The sequence below is a fragment of the Elgaria multicarinata genome, chromosome 1 (assembly GCF_023053635.1).
Source record: "Elgaria multicarinata webbii isolate HBS135686 ecotype San Diego chromosome 1, rElgMul1.1.pri, whole genome shotgun sequence".
Taxonomy (NCBI): Eukaryota; Metazoa; Chordata; class Lepidosauria; order Squamata; family Anguidae; genus Elgaria; species Elgaria multicarinata.
The window spans coordinates 83455880-83472206 of NC_086171.1; the positions used below are offsets into that span (position 1 = coordinate 83455880).

The 16327-nt window shown below is 37.9% G+C and overlaps 1 protein-coding gene across 4 annotated transcripts in view; it reads left to right on the forward strand.

Annotated features, from left to right (window-relative positions):
* PTPN3 (protein tyrosine phosphatase non-receptor type 3) overlaps positions 1-15744 on the forward strand; it is a 131960-nt gene extending 116216 nt beyond the window's left edge. For all 4 annotated transcript variants that reach the window (XM_063131202.1, XM_063131219.1, XM_063131211.1 and 1 more), the window contains 3 exons: positions 2763-2908; positions 6675-6810; positions 10838-15744. In XM_063131202.1, coding sequence (XP_062987272.1) covers positions 2763-2908; positions 6675-6810; positions 10838-10915 — 360 coding nt within the window. In that variant the 3' untranslated portion in view covers positions 10916-15744. The remainder of the gene's footprint in view (positions 1-2762; positions 2909-6674; positions 6811-10837) is intronic.
* Positions 15745-16327: the final 583 nt, after the last annotated feature.

The window sequence follows — 16327 nt, forward strand, 5'->3', positions numbered from 1 at the left end:
ATTCTCTAACAGAGATCAGAATTTCTCATCCACCAAGTTTAGAGGTGGCAGACCACAATAGTGACTTCATCTCAATCCCAATGCAAGGAAGGTTTCAATTATTTCTACCTACCTGGGAATCCTCAACCACAGTTCACTGCAAACTGAGGACAGTTACAGAACAGAACTACTAATGGCTCCTAGAGACAATTTATTCTCATCTCCTGCTTCCCACTCCCTCGAGAAACAAAGCCACATATAAAAGGCCATTGTCTACTCCTAGTAGTGTATTTTAATTATTATAAATAGGGCTGTGCAGAAGGAGACTTAATATTAACATCCATCAGGCCTTGGCCTCCCCACTGTTTCTCTAATGTTGGGGAACCCAGAAATACAGCAGTCTATGATAAATGAATAGTAAATGCAGAAGAACAAATGAGCTGCTCCAAAATATAGGAAAGCTGTATGAAATACCACAACTGCTTAACCCTGTGGCTCTTACTTGTCTTGCAACTTTGCCCATCCTGCTATTGTGTGCTGCAGTTTGGCTAGGGTCACTAACTTCTAGGGAGCTTTGTTGATTCATACAAACGTGACGGTGGCAAAATATAGACCCGTGTAGACTTGTCTATGACAGCACAATTTGTATATGACCAATTTTGTTGGGAGTTTTGTTGCCTCTTTCCTTCATTAGTCTTGCATTTTGTCTCTGAACTTCTGAGCCAGAGTAGGCAGAGCTTGTTATCAAAAGGAAGTGAGGTTTAGCATAAAGCTCCACCCATGTTAATTTTTAAAATCACCTTGAATGTACCTCATTTTTAAAAACAACTGCAGAGCCCAAACAGGATCAGAACTGGCCAGTGGAATTTAAGGATGCTTTGTATGCTTTTAGGGATCTTTTAACAGAGTATAGTATGTTTTTAAGCAGTATTTTATATATTTTATACTTACTGTTGTTCCTCACCTCGATCCAAATGGAGAGGCGGTTAAGAAATATATTATTATTATTATTATTATTATTATTATTATTATTATTATTATTATTATTTGATATAACCTTACAGTCCCGATTAGAAATATTTGCTACTTGCCCTTGGAAGAAAGGACTGCCTTCATCATATCAGTCTGCCCGGGTTTTAAGATCAGCAATGTTGCCTTTCTCGCCCATCTTTGAGGATAGTTAGATAGCCAAGTGCCCAAGAGAAGGCCTTTTCTGCAGTAGCCCCACACCTCTGCAATGGGTTGCCACTGGGGGGTCTGTCAAGGCAGTGTAGATTTTTAGAAAGGCTCTGAAGACTTACGGTTTACTCTGGCTTTACCCTGACTGTGTTTTATTGCACTGTTCTGGATTCTGGCTTCATTTGTACTGTAGGATTTTAGTACTTTCTAGGTTAGATGTTTTATGTCGGTGTTTGTTGTTTTTATGTTTGTTCTTTTATGATGTTGGCTGTTTATTACTGTATGAGTTTTTAATTGATATAATTTGCCTTGGAAGGGCTCCTGTCCTGAAAGGCGGCCTAGGAATATTTTAAATAAATAATACTACCAAAATAAATCACGAATAGCTCTGTTTTTCTTTAAGAATGCAATATGTTTGACAGAATACAGTTTTCAAAAAAACCTAATTCTATACGTATTATGTGATATGCTATATGAATTTAGTTGTAACTCAAGAACCACATGACCCACATTTGTGGTACTCAAGTTCTTTATTGGTTTTTTATTACATTTTGAAAATACAATAAAAATATAATTACAGAAGAAGAAGAAAAGTGCAGTATGTATGAATCCAAAGGGAAAGTAATTCAGAGCTTATTTACAAGTATCTTTACTAGGCATTAATTCTTAGGTTTAAGAGGCAGATTGCCTTGAGAAATGTATTTTGGAAGAGAGTCTCCAGGAAACCTCAATATGTTTCAGATAACCTTGGGTTAGGAATGTCTCTGACACTTTTTTGGTATCTTTGTAATAACTGAATTTTAACCAATTTGTTGTGTTAAATATAACTGGGCTCATGTAAGAACATCCAGGCATCATTCATACATACACTCTCTCTCTCTCTCTCTCTCTCTCTCTCTCTCCAGCCCCCCCTCCTCAGCTGGGGGAGGCTTTTTTCCCTGCTCAGTGATGAGAGAGACTCTCTTTTTCTGTACAGAGCAGAGAAAAAGGCTTATCCCCAATCTGCTGCTAATCAGAGATAGGCTCTTTCCCCAGTCACAGCATGGAGAGAAACTTCTTTCGGCCCTTTCACAAGCCCCAGCATTTAGAGAGGGGAAAGGGCTTATCTCCAACCTTCTTCAGACTGGTGAAAAGCCATTTGCCTTCTCTCAACCCTGGGGCAGGGGAAAGGGGCGGGGCTTACGAAAGAAACTTGGTGAGCAGATGGGATATCCCCAGTGGCTATATTTGGCCCAAGGGCTGGAGCTTCCCTATGCCTGATCTATACCACAGTTTCACTTGATGTAAAATGCATAGAGAATATTTTTATAAGAATGTAACTGGAAGAGCTATTTTTAGTAGGGTTATACTGACACAGAATTGAGACACACACACACACACACACACAGAGAGAGAGAGCTCTATTGTGGAAATCTGGAAATTAAGGTTCAAATAATGGATTTTATAAATAATAAATTACTGATTTGACCACAAAGCAACTTAAGTTTCTTGTAACACTGTGCTATCTAACCCCAACAATATGAAGTAGCAGGTGTTTGACATTTGAAAAAAATGTCCTTGCAATGCCCCTAGTAACATATAGTGAAAATGTTGATTTATTTCAGACGGAAGAAGAACATACAGTCAATCATCTCCAGTATGTGGCTTGGCCTGATCATGGTGTCCCCGATGATTCTACAGACTTTTTGGAATTTGTGACCTATGTGAGAGCAAAGAGGGTGGAAAATGAGCCAGTTCTCGTGCACTGCAGGTACTCTAAAATATTGTGCACGTGTTTGGCATAATGTTCTGATACTTCTAGTCTGTTTCATGTATGTTGAATGTGTTTCAACTGCAAGATGCCTTTCTTGTTTCAGAGTTGTTCAGATTTATTTGAATTGTTAAAGTTTGTCAGCGGACTCCCTCCTGTATCAACACAAGGGTCCATCTACTCTAGCATCCTGTTTCTCATAATGGCCAACTACTGCTTTTGGGAAGCAGGGTATGAAGGCAATAAGGGTTCGTTCTAAGCCAATTGGAGGTTTCTTATAGCTATCATGACTAGTAGCCGTTAAAAGAATTATTCTCCATGAATTTATCTAATCCCCTTTTAAAGCTATCTAAGCTAGTAGCCATCAAGACATTATATGGCAGCAAACTCCATAAATTAATTAGGTATTTTGTGAAGTGCTTTTTTTCTGTCCTGAATCCACTGCCAATCAGGTTCATTGGATTAGCCGGAATTCTAGTATTGGGGGGAAGAGTTTTTCATTTATTTTTTAAATAAAGAATTTAAAGGGAAAAGTAGGAAGATGTAACTCCCCCCACCCCTTACTCATGCATGATGGTTCTGAGCCAGATCATGGCCCACATGCTTATATGAAAGTAAAAGAAAAAGTTATGGTCATCTACATGTGACACATTTAACATAATGTTTACTTTCGCTGTCCCACTCTGATTTTTAAAACTGAACTAAAAACTGAACTCTTAGATTGGACTGAAGTCTATATCTAATCTTTGGTTTATGAGCTGCACTTTAAGTTTTAAAACTGTTGTACACTGAGCTTGAACTGAAAGCTAACCCTACACGTTTTGTTTATAAGCAGACCTTTCTGCTAGCTAGGCCCCCACTGCGGCCCTTGGGTTTAGTCTAAGTATTTAATTGAGATTGAGGTTTTTCTACAACTACTCAAACCTGTGTTAGTGCAAGGTTGAGAACTGTAATTCTTTGCAGTATTCTCTCCCCTGGGATTTAGCTCTTGAACCGTAAGATTCTAAAGGATTACCTTCCTGAGATTTAGATCTCTTCACTGTGCTCTTGTTTGGGTTCAGCTGATGATTAATACATTAAATAATTATTTAAAGGAATTAAATGAATGGGTAGCACTTACCTTCTACTTACACAGGTGTTTACTTTGCATGTGTACTGAACGTCTTCTTATCTTAGTGCTTTGTCACTGGGGGTTCTCCTCAAGCTCAAGTGGCTGTACCATAGATTTATATTAAAATATTACAATTGTAGTACTGATAGTTTTATTTTCAGTGCCTTTCTTAATAATCCCTAGCATGGAATCGTCTTGTTCATGACTCAGGAGAATCATCAAGTAATAGGCTTCTTCTCCTGGAGACACTACCCAAAAAGAGATAGAAGTAGACACCTTAAGCAACAAGTGGACAAAGGGTCTAATGTGTGCTTTTCAATAAGGCTCCTCCCATAGGTCCTTCACAAGGTAAAGGAACAACAGGCAGAAGTCATCCTAATTAAACGGAGTTGTTCACTGCAACACCAGTTTCTGGACATGATCAGGAAGTGCATTCATCCACACTGGCAACTGGTTCCCCATCATGATCTACTCTCATGGCACCTAGTAATCCATCCCCTCACAGCTACTTCAACTAACAGCTTTGAGGCTCAGTGGCTGAAACTTCTGAACATGGGTTTTATACCTGACGTGACATTTACCATCCTTTCATCTTAAAGAAAGTCAGAACAAGATCTACAAAATGTGGCAAGCCTGCTAACACAGTGTATAGGGAGAGCTCTTGATCCTTTACAGATTAACATCTCTTGACCTCCTATAATTCCTTCAACAAAGGCTTGAGCACCAATATTTTTAAAAAACCATCTTATACTTAGCATCCTGAGCCAAAGAAAAGGTCCAAGAGGGAGAAGCTCCCTTGAGCCTTCCTACAGTACATAGATTTCCCCTATGGGGTTTTATTATTAGATTGACAGCTATCACAAGTCCTCAATGGCAACCTGTACATGTAGGGACCTGTTCCTTAAAACAGCATTTCTTATAGGGATTACCTCAGCACAAAATGTCTATGAACAAGGAGCTGTGCATTTTCTACAGATATAAGAAGTTAAGGATGAAGCCTGCCTACCTGCCTGAGGGAAATACAGTGTTTCATAAGTCAGAGGAAATCATGCTACTTTCCTTTTGTTCAGACCCATCCCATCAGAAGGAAATGGACTGGCACACATTAGATGTGAAGAAGAAAAAACTCTTAATTTTTACATCACAAGATCCCAGAACTCCTGCAAAACAGAACATCTGCTTGTTTCCTTTTGTCATTGTTCCCTGGGTTCTAGAATGTTCAATTTCACCACTGAATGGTAGCTAAGGGATTTTATCATCCAGGCATATTAAGTGGTGTGGAAAGATCCACTCCCAGTTATCAAGGCCATTCCCTTCTACAGTTTACAGGTCATGTCCTTCCACTGAAGTTGCATATAAATGGTCACCTGGTAGTCAGTGCATACTTCTATTAAGCATGATCAAGTTAATGCATATTCCTCTATGGACATAGCCTTTGGGACACACGTCCTACAGGATGTGGTTTTGATTTGAAAGTTTGTATTTCTTTCTCCACATCCCAGTTGTGAAAGACTGCTCCACCCCAGAACCTCCAGAGAAAGGAAAATTTAGAAATACTATAAATTTCTGTTCTTTCAGGTTATGAGGTGGGGCAGAGTTCCTGCCCTTTGAAAGACTTTGAAGGAGAATCAAACCAGGTGTGGAACCAGGAGTGCCTTGGGATTCAGTACAAATATCGAATTTGGTAGTAGTTTGAATCTTATGGGATGTCCTTCTTTAGTATCATTTATGTATGTTTAGCCTTGCTTGATGTATGAGATGCCAGTCAATGACCATTGTTCATTGTACCACTTGTGACTTCTGTTCTTGTAATTGTTGTTTCCTCCAGTTAAGGAAGGAGATTCCTTTTTGTGAGAATTCTAGGGTGGTGAACCGTTCTCAGAAGTCTGAATGCGGTCTGGGGTTGAAAGGAAATCCCTCCCCTAAAGGTGTCATTTCTGGCTTATGCCTCTACCAGTCTACCAGGGGAGGTTCTTCCCAATTGTAAAATAGTGCCCACCCTGGAACTTCCAGAAATAGAAATTTATGTTAAGTCTACATTTTCTTTCCTTAACTTTGCTTAAGGGATATGCCAGCATTACTTTAACCATGGTTAGGACTAATTAGGTTTGCTGCTTAAAAAAGATTTATAACCAGGGTTTGAAGCTGACTGAAATTCTCAATTAAGCAGTGAATCTGGTTATTGATCCAATGAATCAGTTAACTCTGTTTATGCTGGATGGAGACAGTTTATTCTGGGTAAGGAGGGAGCATGCAAGCTTGTGATTTACTCAAAATCTCTTAACTCCACTTAAGACATAAGCCCCTTTGTGTATTCACCAGCCCTCAGAGAGGTCAGATGGGAAATCTAGAACCTAACCATTGTACTTTTCTTTCTCTGTTAAACCCTACTTCTGCTTCAAAATAAAATTTTAAAATACCAAGCGCAATACTTAATTTGAATAAAATCGTAACATTAAGCATTAATTACTAAAACAGGCATGATTTATCCTTTTTTGTTGAGTTTTTCTCTTAACAAAGGATATGTTCCTTAAGTGATTTTAAGTGTTCCGTTGTATTCAGTATTCCTTGTATTTTCATGAAATTTCTAGGGTTAAAGAGTATCAAGACTGTAATATGCATTTTTAATGTGTTATTGTTGCTTATCTCTTGCAGTGCTGGAATAGGCCGGACTGGAGTATTGGTTGCTATGGAAACAGCTGTGTGCTTAATTGAAAGAAACCAACCTGTTTATCCACTGGATATTGTACGAAAAATGCGAGACCATCGTGCTATGATGGTGCAAACATCAGTAAGTGGGGAGTCTGTTTTTTATGTGTGCAGTATAGGCCTGACTTTTGGTTTATGCTGTCTGCTTCATTCCCCAATTTCAGTATAATGAAATGTTTTGCTAAAAGCTGGCTTGTTTGCAGGACTGCTTTTTAACACTGTAATTGGAATATTGGGACTGTTGTTTTTAAAAAAGAGAGCCCTATGTGAGTTTGATAGCATTATATTTCAAATTTATTTGCTTAGCTTATCCATTACTTTCCTGTCATGCAAGTGGAAGTCGTAGGAAGCTTTGTGTCACATTTCTAGATCTTTAATTTGTCCCCCAAATCATTGTCTTTCAATTTAAAAGTTGATGAGTGTGAACAGTACCCGTCGTTAGAATATGTACATCACTGACAGCTGACTTGTATAACAAGGAAACATGTTTGAAATTACAGACAATTGCACAATTGCTATATCGCACATTTCTCAGTGATTACGGTAATGACTGTACCTAATAAAACAAGGTAAACAGTTTATCAGGCAAGCTAAGAAACAGTTCCAGAAATTTATATTCAGCAGCGTACTTTGACATACATCAAACTGTTTTGTCTTTAAGCATTGCATCAAAGACTTTCCCATGTTTCCTCAGAATATTTTCAAAATAATTCTATTAAATATTGTCAAAAATTAACAAGAATTGGTTTTATCAAGAAGATGAAATTAAAGTCCTTTGGGTCTACGCTTTATACTTGTTTAAGCTTTGCCACTGTAGAAAATAATCTGCTGTTAAGTGCAGCCTGAATCCAGTGAGCCTCTAGCACTAAAGAAATGACACTGTTTACAGAACTCTTGAGTTTTTCTACAAGTCTGTGCACTACATATTTCTGCAGTATTGTTCAGGGGTATTTTAATTTATTTATTTATTTATTTATTACATTTCTATACCGCCCAATAGCCAGAGCTCTCTGGGCGGTTCACAAAAATTAAAAACATTCCAAGTATAAAACAATAGTATAAAACCATAATATAAAATACAATATAAAATCTCAACCAGATAAAAACAGCAGCAATGCAAAATTACAACTTTAAAACACCAAGTTAAAATTTATTTATAGACTGTTAAAATGCTGGGAGAATAAAAAGGTCTTCACCTGGCGTCTAAAAGCATATAATGTAAGTGCCAAGCGAACCTCCTTAGGGAGCTCATTCCAAGCCAGGGTGCCACAGCAGAGAAGGCCCTCCTCCTGGTAGCCACCTGCCTCACTTCCTTTGGCAGGGGCTCGCAGAGAAGGACCCCTGAGGATGACCTTAAGGTCCAGGCAGGTACATATGGGAGGAGGCGTTCCTTCAGATAGCCTGGCCCCAAGCCGTTTAGGTCTTTAAATGTTAATACCAGCACTTTGAATCGGGCCCGGACCTGGACTGGCAGCCAATGAAGCTGGAAAAGGACTGGTGTGATGTGGTCTCGTCGGCCAGTCCCTGTTAGTAACCGTGCTGCCCTGTTTTGTGCCAGTTGAAGTTTCCAGACCATTTTCAAAGGCAGCCCCACGTATAACGCATTGCAGTAATCCAAACGAGAGGATATCAGAGCATGGATAACTGTAGCTAGGCTATCTCTGTCCAGATAAGGGCAATAACTAAATAGCAATAGTTAGTATTTATGTAGTCCTTACTGAGTATTCAAAGCATTTCTCATACAGTATTTCAGTAATCCTAAAGCAGCTAAGTAGGAGAGGTTAGTATTATTATCCCCATATTGCATGTTGGCAGCTGGGGAAGGCTGAAGTGATAGATCATCTAGGGATTCTCTGGTTCACAGCTAATACTCTTAACTGGAATAGTTTTAAGATTGAATCTTTGATATATACAGCATTTTCAAAATAGTCATTCATAAACAAAATTGAAACTAAAGTATCTTAAGTCCAGAAGCTTTTTTTAAGTGAAGAAAATAAATAGTGAATTAGTGATATATAAGGGAATGACTGAGGGGATTCTTAGAGACTTTTCCAAGTACTCTTAGAGTCATTAACACTCTCTGTGTGTTAGCTCTTGGTGTTTAGAGTACTTGGGTCTGGAGAATTTAAGGTTCAGTGTAGAGAGTGGTGTCTTTGGAGTGTGGTGCGCACATAGTTGATGTACCGTATTTCTTCGATTCTAAGACGCCATCGATTGTAAGACGCACACTAATTTCAGTACCACCAACAGAAAAAAAGCTTTGATTCTAAGGAATAATAAATGACCTGCGATTCTAAGACGCACCCCGTTTTTAGAGATGTTTATATGGGGGGGAAAAGTGCATCTTAGAATCGAAGAAATACAGTATATTAAACAATACTGATAATAAAGAAAGCTCAAGAGTGATTGTGTGAGAGAAAGGAAAGCACATATGTGAATGGGTGAAAGGATTGGATGAAAGGTTTCAAAAAGGTTTTTAAATGTTTTATTTTGAAACAAAGCTTGTGAACTTTTAAAATAAATTTTAATTATTTTGTTTTTAACTATCACAAAAATCCCACGTGTCTGTTTGGCATTTATCATCTGAAGTTTATACATTTAGCACCCACTCTGACAATAATTCACCTCAGCACATATAATTCACAGTGTATTATTTTATATATTGCAATCCTTCTCCATTTAAACCCCTTTCTCCACATAGTTTGGAGGAAGGTGGTTTTTATCCCTTGCCTCAGGTGTATCAAGTGGTGGTGCTTGGCTTGAGCAAGGAGTAGCCACGGCCAGGTCTGGTGTTCAGAGCCTGTGTCGTGGCATATTCTAAAGTATCTTAAGTCCAGTAGCTTTTTTAAGTGAAGAAAATAAATAGTGAATTTGTTCTCCATTTCTCAAAAGAACAGACTTCTTCTCTAAAATTTCTCATTAATGACTTTTCCTTAAAAGATACAAAAGTTAAAGATTGAACGCTAACAATTATGCACCTTAGCTTGGCTTGAATTAGTTCTCAAATGCTAGCAGAGTTGTAAGATTTTGATTTGAACAACTGCCCAGAGAGCTTTGGCTATGGGGCGGTATAGAGATTATGATGATGATGATGATGATGATGATGACGACAACAACAACAACAACGACTATCAGAGGCCAAATCTCAAGATTTTTCGATCTTGTAGTTAAGTCTTTGGGGAAAAACAAAACAGCTACATCACAAGGTTAAGATCATCAAATAATAATAATAATAATAATAATAATAATAAATTTTTCTTACCTGCCTCTCCCTTTGGATCGTATGAGATTATGGATGCAATGTTAGACCAGCATTGCTGCCAGATAACTGCAAATGTTACAATACTTTGAAAACAATAATGAGTTGCATTGGAAAATATATTAATTATTGGGAACAGAATTGATGGTACAAGATTGGATTTTGAAGGAGCAAAAAAACTGAATAATATCAAAGTAAAATACTTAAATTCTTAGTGCTTTCACTTTTGATCTTCAATCCTCATCGATGTATTTACACTTTAAGCAATGGGAAAGGACAACAGCCAGTGCCATTTAGCAATTTTTCCTAAGCAAAGACAAGAGTCAGTCTTGGCCTCCACGATTGTATCTTTGTATGTTCAGGTTCAGGTCTCAAGCCTTGTGGGTGTTCCTTTTCTGCGCTCCTTCCCATGGTATAATGTAATGATTGAAGAGAGGTGATCCTGTGTTGTGAGAGAGTACCTGTTTAGGGCCGCTTTCTATCCTGCACAATCTGTTTAGTTCAGTCATTCAGAGTTGTTATTATTATTATTATTATTTATATAGCACCATCAATGTACATGGTGCTGTACAGCGTAAAACAGTAAATAGCAAGACCCTGCCGCATAGGCTTACATTCTACTAAAATCATAGTAAAGCAATAAGGAGGGGAAGGGAATGCAAACAGGCACTGGGTAGGGTAAGCAGGCACAGGGTAGGGTAGAGTTGAATTAAGGAAGGGAGAGAACATGCAAAAGTGAACTTATTATCAGCCTTTATTTGTGAACTGCTTAGAATTTTTTAATATTAAGTAGTATATCAATACTATGAATAAATAATCATTTTTCCTTTTTTGTGTTTGTGCTGTACAGAGCCAGTACAAATTTGTCTGTGAAGCTATTCTTCATGTTTATAAAGAAGGAATTGTTCGCCCACTGGATTCCAGCTAGCGTAACCGTGAAGAAAAGTTCATCTGTGTAAAAACACATGTATCAAGCCCCTGTGGTTTGTGGTTATAAATGATGGTGGAGCTAGCCAAGGCTCTTGGGAACAGAAAGCAAGCTTGTACTCTGGCACTTTAAAATTCTATAGAAAATTACTGAACCATGTACTATACATAGGAAGCAGGTAGGCTTGCAAAGGCATGTGATGTGGAACGTATGAACATGGAAAACAATGAAATCCTCATGTATCCTCTGTATGCACCTTTTATTGCCTTAAAAAACTTTTCAGACATTACTGTAATTCTAGTGCTTACCACTGGAAACTGGAAAAGACCAACTAGTAATACTAGTGGGAAAGCAATCCAATTACGTGAAGAGCCAAGTGCCTTCATCTCCTAGAGAGTTGAGTACTCCACAGCTCACACAAAATTGGACTGAATCATCCAATACAAGGTAGCATTGGCAATATTATTTAGCTTATCAAACGTTTTTCTGAAATGGAATGCCAAAGGTTGAAGCAATGACATTGTAACCTCTGTAAATCTATCTGCATCACTATTAGATGTTCATAAACCAAGCATAGATTGCATGATATACAGAATAGTGCAATGGTACGGCTTTATGTGAGAGAGGATGTAATCAGTATCTTCCCCTGGTTATTTTTTATATGCCCTCTGTGTCTATATTGCTCTTTACCTTCTAGTTTGGTGTATGGAATAGTGAAGTTTTTAAATTCAGTTTGTAAGATCTGCTCTTCTTTCTGACTCAAAGTCTGTTAGACTTTAGATGCAGATGATAACAGATTGTTGCACATAGCTGCTAAAATTTCTTTGCTGTTAGGATTAATCCAGTGCTGGATACATATTTACTGCTGAAATGAATATGCTGTTGCTGCTAAAATGTAAAGGGCATAAATGTTCAGATGTAAAACACTGACTTCATTGTCCCTTGGGAGAAAGTTTATTCTACTCTAACTGTAGGCCAATTCTTCCATTGCCTTTGGAGCATCATTGCTATTGCAAAGCCCCACCACTTTGTGTTTGGCTTCCATTTTTATTACCATATTTCTTCAATTCTAAGATGCACTTTTTCCCCATATAAACATCTCTAAAAACGGGGTGTGTCTTAGAATCGCGGGCGCGTCGTTTTTCTTAGAATTAAAGCTTTTTTTCTATTGGTGATACTGAAATTAATGTGCGTCTTACAATCGAAGAAATACGGTAATCCTTGGGTCAGATTTCATGGAAATTAGTATCCCCTTCGTATTGTGGGCCACTGCTGCTTGCATTTGCAAGTACCTACGAGATTTGGTTTACATATAGATATATATAAGGGGGGAAAACCCAGAGAGTTTGTCCCTGCAGTGGCAAAAATTCAAGGGGGCAAGGAAACAGAAGCTGCAGGGAATTAAGTGGCCCTTAGTCAAAGATCTTCTGGAAAACATTTATTTAGCTAGAAAGGAGAAGACCTAGATTTTTCCCCGCTGATGAAGAGCCATGGTGCAATCCTGTGACTGCTTATTCCATGTTTTTAGGATCACAGCCTTAATTCTTTCATAAATAATTGATTGCACTTGCAGTTTTGAGGGTTTCGGTGTATGAAAATAAATATTTGTATGGTAGAAAAATTAAAGACAGCAACTGTATGAGTGGCCTACGAATAGCAATCACACTACAAAAGTAATACAGAAATTGGCCTTTTTTATGTGGTGTGAGTGAGATGGGGAAACAAATTTGAATGGCTATAAAGTAAGAATGAGTTGTACATTGTTAATTTGCTTTAAGGTACACTGGTCTCAGTTTCATTTCAAAGGAGAGAATTGGAATAAATAACCATTGTGTGGTGTTTAAGACTTTGTCCTTGTTAATAATTCTCTATTTGTTAAATTTAAAGCAAATGTTACATAAGGGTGTCTAAAATCATGTTATACAAAATGTGATTCTGAGGAAAGCTCTAGAAATTTGAGAAACGTGGGGTTCAGCGTTAGTCATACTTAGAGTAGACCAATTGAAACTAAACACACAACATTTCAGTGGGTATACTCAGTATGACAATGGGCAGTATCCAAAGGGGATTCTCTGCCTCCGCTGGTTGTATTGCACTCAGGCGAACTCACCTCTTGCACAACCAGGCTGTGGCGCTTCTAAAAATAACCATGAAAACAAGCAAAAACGCTTGTGTCTGGATAGGGACAGGCCAGCGAAGACCCTTTCTTCAAGCTCCAATAACCTGCCTTGTTCCAGAAATGAGTGTTTTCGCTCATTTCACATTATTTTTAGAAGCACCAAAGCCCTGATGCACAAGAGGTGGTCCCACAAGTGCATGGGCACAATAGGATACTACCCCGTCTGGATCTAACCCATTGTGTCTACGTATTTATCTGTATTAAACTCTTTTTTTTTCTTTTTACTATGCAGATTTTAACTACAAATGTATTACAGTAGCAATCATCTTGGGGTTTTCCCAAGAGGCTCTTCTGTTTTGTTTTTTGTCTGGAATCAATAATGGTGTGAAAATGAATGTATAATGCTTTATAATGGTGACACACTTTGCTCTGAAAACTGACTGTTCCATAGGTTTTGTGTGGTTTTGGTTGTTTTTGATGTGAAGATGTTTGGTAACTTGTCTGATTACCTGGTCTGTCTATGACATCTTTGTTGAAAAGGCGACCAGTTGTTTATCATGTTCTCCTTATTCTAATGAGGTTTAATCCAAGAATTTCCTTTATTCTAATAAGGTCTTATTTGGGAGTTTATTATTGAACCACTGTTGTCTGGTGGATATGACGGATTTAAATGAAATAGTTGATTTTTGATAATCTGATATCAAGACTACTCATCTTTTTTTTTTTGTCTTTTGGAAAATATTGTATAAAAGTCAAATAAGTTACAAATTGAAATGCTGTGTTGTCGTTATAGGTATTTATCTGGCTGCTTCTATTGGGGAGTGACTTATTTCCACTGCATCCAGTCAGAATCTGTTAGGTGAAGTATTGCATTTACAAGGAGAAGCAGAGAAAGTGGTTGGGAAAATGAGGGTTCCTCTTGGCCCAGATGATCTCACATCTTGAGTAAGGCCTGAATTCACAGTAGTCATATCTGTACTATAACACTGTGTCAAAAGAGTGCAACAAGAATAAACTATATTTTGAAACTGGTGCCATAAATATGGGCATGTCCTTACCAACTTTTAAAGTTAATCCAGAACATTTTTCACTCCAACTTAGTTGGGCCTGCTTCTTTGCCTGTATCTCACCTGACTGTTCCTGGTATTTTGAAATCTGTCATAACCTCCTATAGGATTTCCCCCTAAAATCTGTTTATCCAGATTTCTGCCGTTAATTTTTCAGAAGTATATTTCCGCTGAATATACTTCTGAAAAATATACTTTACCATAATTCCATGCAATTATGGTAAATATTTTTAGAAAGTGCTATGTCACTAAGCATTCATGAACGACATCTCTGCAGGGCTGCATGTACTATGTGCTATAAAGAAACAAAATCTTACATCAAAGTAACCCACATTTTGGTACAAGATGAGCTGAATTCTGTGTTCAGTGTAAATTGTGCAAATACAATTAATTTGTATGATTTTTTTGCACAATTTATTCAGTCCATGCTGACCATGCAGATTACTCAAACCCCAATTCTTGACCACTGGAAATGTTATTCTGCAGTCCTCTGCTTTTTTACATATTTATAAGTCATTGCCCATTCACATTTAAGTATGTTATTGTAACCATAAGGAGTAGATCCATAACTTATGCAAGTATTCATTCACTCATTAAGCTGCAGAATGGGGTGAGATAAAGCTAGATAAATCTATATTAAAAATGGACCATTGTTTGTTTCTTCATCCCAATAATCAGAGGGACAGTCCTAGGTGCATACTGAAACCACCACAGTACCTAGCAGAGCCTAATTTGAATACCTGCAGTCTCCTCCCACATTCTATGTTAAGACTGCACTACATGGCGTCAACATTGGCGAGATCTCCCACACACATGCCATTTGCTTCGTTTACTCTCTAGCCTGATGAAGACGTTGCGAACTTGCTAATATTTTGTGATGTAATATGGGTGCAATGCTGTGGCATGCTGAGAGATGGAAAAAGAGGATTTTATATTACCTGAAGCTGGGAGTATATTCAATTTGGCTTATATTTAATTCTTTTTTTAACCTAGTACACTATCTAAAACAGCTTTCCCCCAGCCTAGTGTCCTCCAGACATTTTGGACTACACTTCCCAGCATTCCTGACCATTGGCTATGCTGGCTGGGGCTTGCAGGAGTGGCAGTCCAACACATCTGGAAGGAACCAGTTTGGGGAAGAGTGATACTGATCTAAAATTATCTCCAGCTTTGTTAGAAAGAAACTACACAGTTTATATTCTGTTTTCCACCAACCAAGAAACCTGTGAATTTCACCTAAGGATGGAGACAGAGCCGGGTTAGAGCTGGATTTTATATTTTCAAAAATAGTGGGTTAACCAGTGTTTCATCATCCCCACAGTTCTGGGGACAGTCCTAGATGCAATCAGAAACAATCACAACTAGTACAGCCTAATTTGAATGTCTGCAGCCTCCTCCCACATTTAGACTGACTAAATGCAGACTCCATGTCTTCAACATTAACTATTTTTCCCCCTCTGGCATGTTTCCTTTGTTTACCATCTATCGTGATGAAGACTTCTGGCAAATTCAGAAGCTTGTGCAATATCTTGTGACCTTTGGTTGGCCTAATAAAGTTATGGCTCTCGTAAGATTTTTTAAATAAAACAAAAAACTATTTCTAAAAAGTTGCCTTGTATATCAGACTTGAAATTGTAGCTGGCCGTGCAAAAAAATAAGGATCTGAAAAGTGCAATTCTTCTTTCGGGCAATTTTACTTGAGTGACCATTGGCAGCTCAATTTTGTTCTGTGTTGTTGTTTGGGGGGGGCAGAAATTAAATTGCTATAATGTGTGATCCATATGAGAATTATTGTCTGCACCCAATATATTAAACTCAAACTCAGTTGTCACAAAATAAACTTTAAAAGATTTTTCAACATTTTTACAAGCAATTATTTATATCTATTTTCTCCATGTCACTGAACAAGAAATAGATGGCCAATTTATTCATTTTTAGTTATTTAAAATATGTATAGTCTGCATTTCAACACAGGAGCACTCGCAAAGTGGCGCACAATAATAAAATAGGCATGCAATTTCTTAAAAACAATTAAAATTGCAACAATAAACACACAAACATACATGATGATCATGGGAAGGCCAGAATAAACAAGTACGTTTTCAAAGCCTTCCCAAAAGCCTGGAGTGTTGGTGCCTACCAGAACCTCAAGGGCAACCCATTCCAGAGATGTGGTGCCAGTGCAGAAAAGGCTCTCGCTTGTGTACATGCCCACCTAATTGCCCT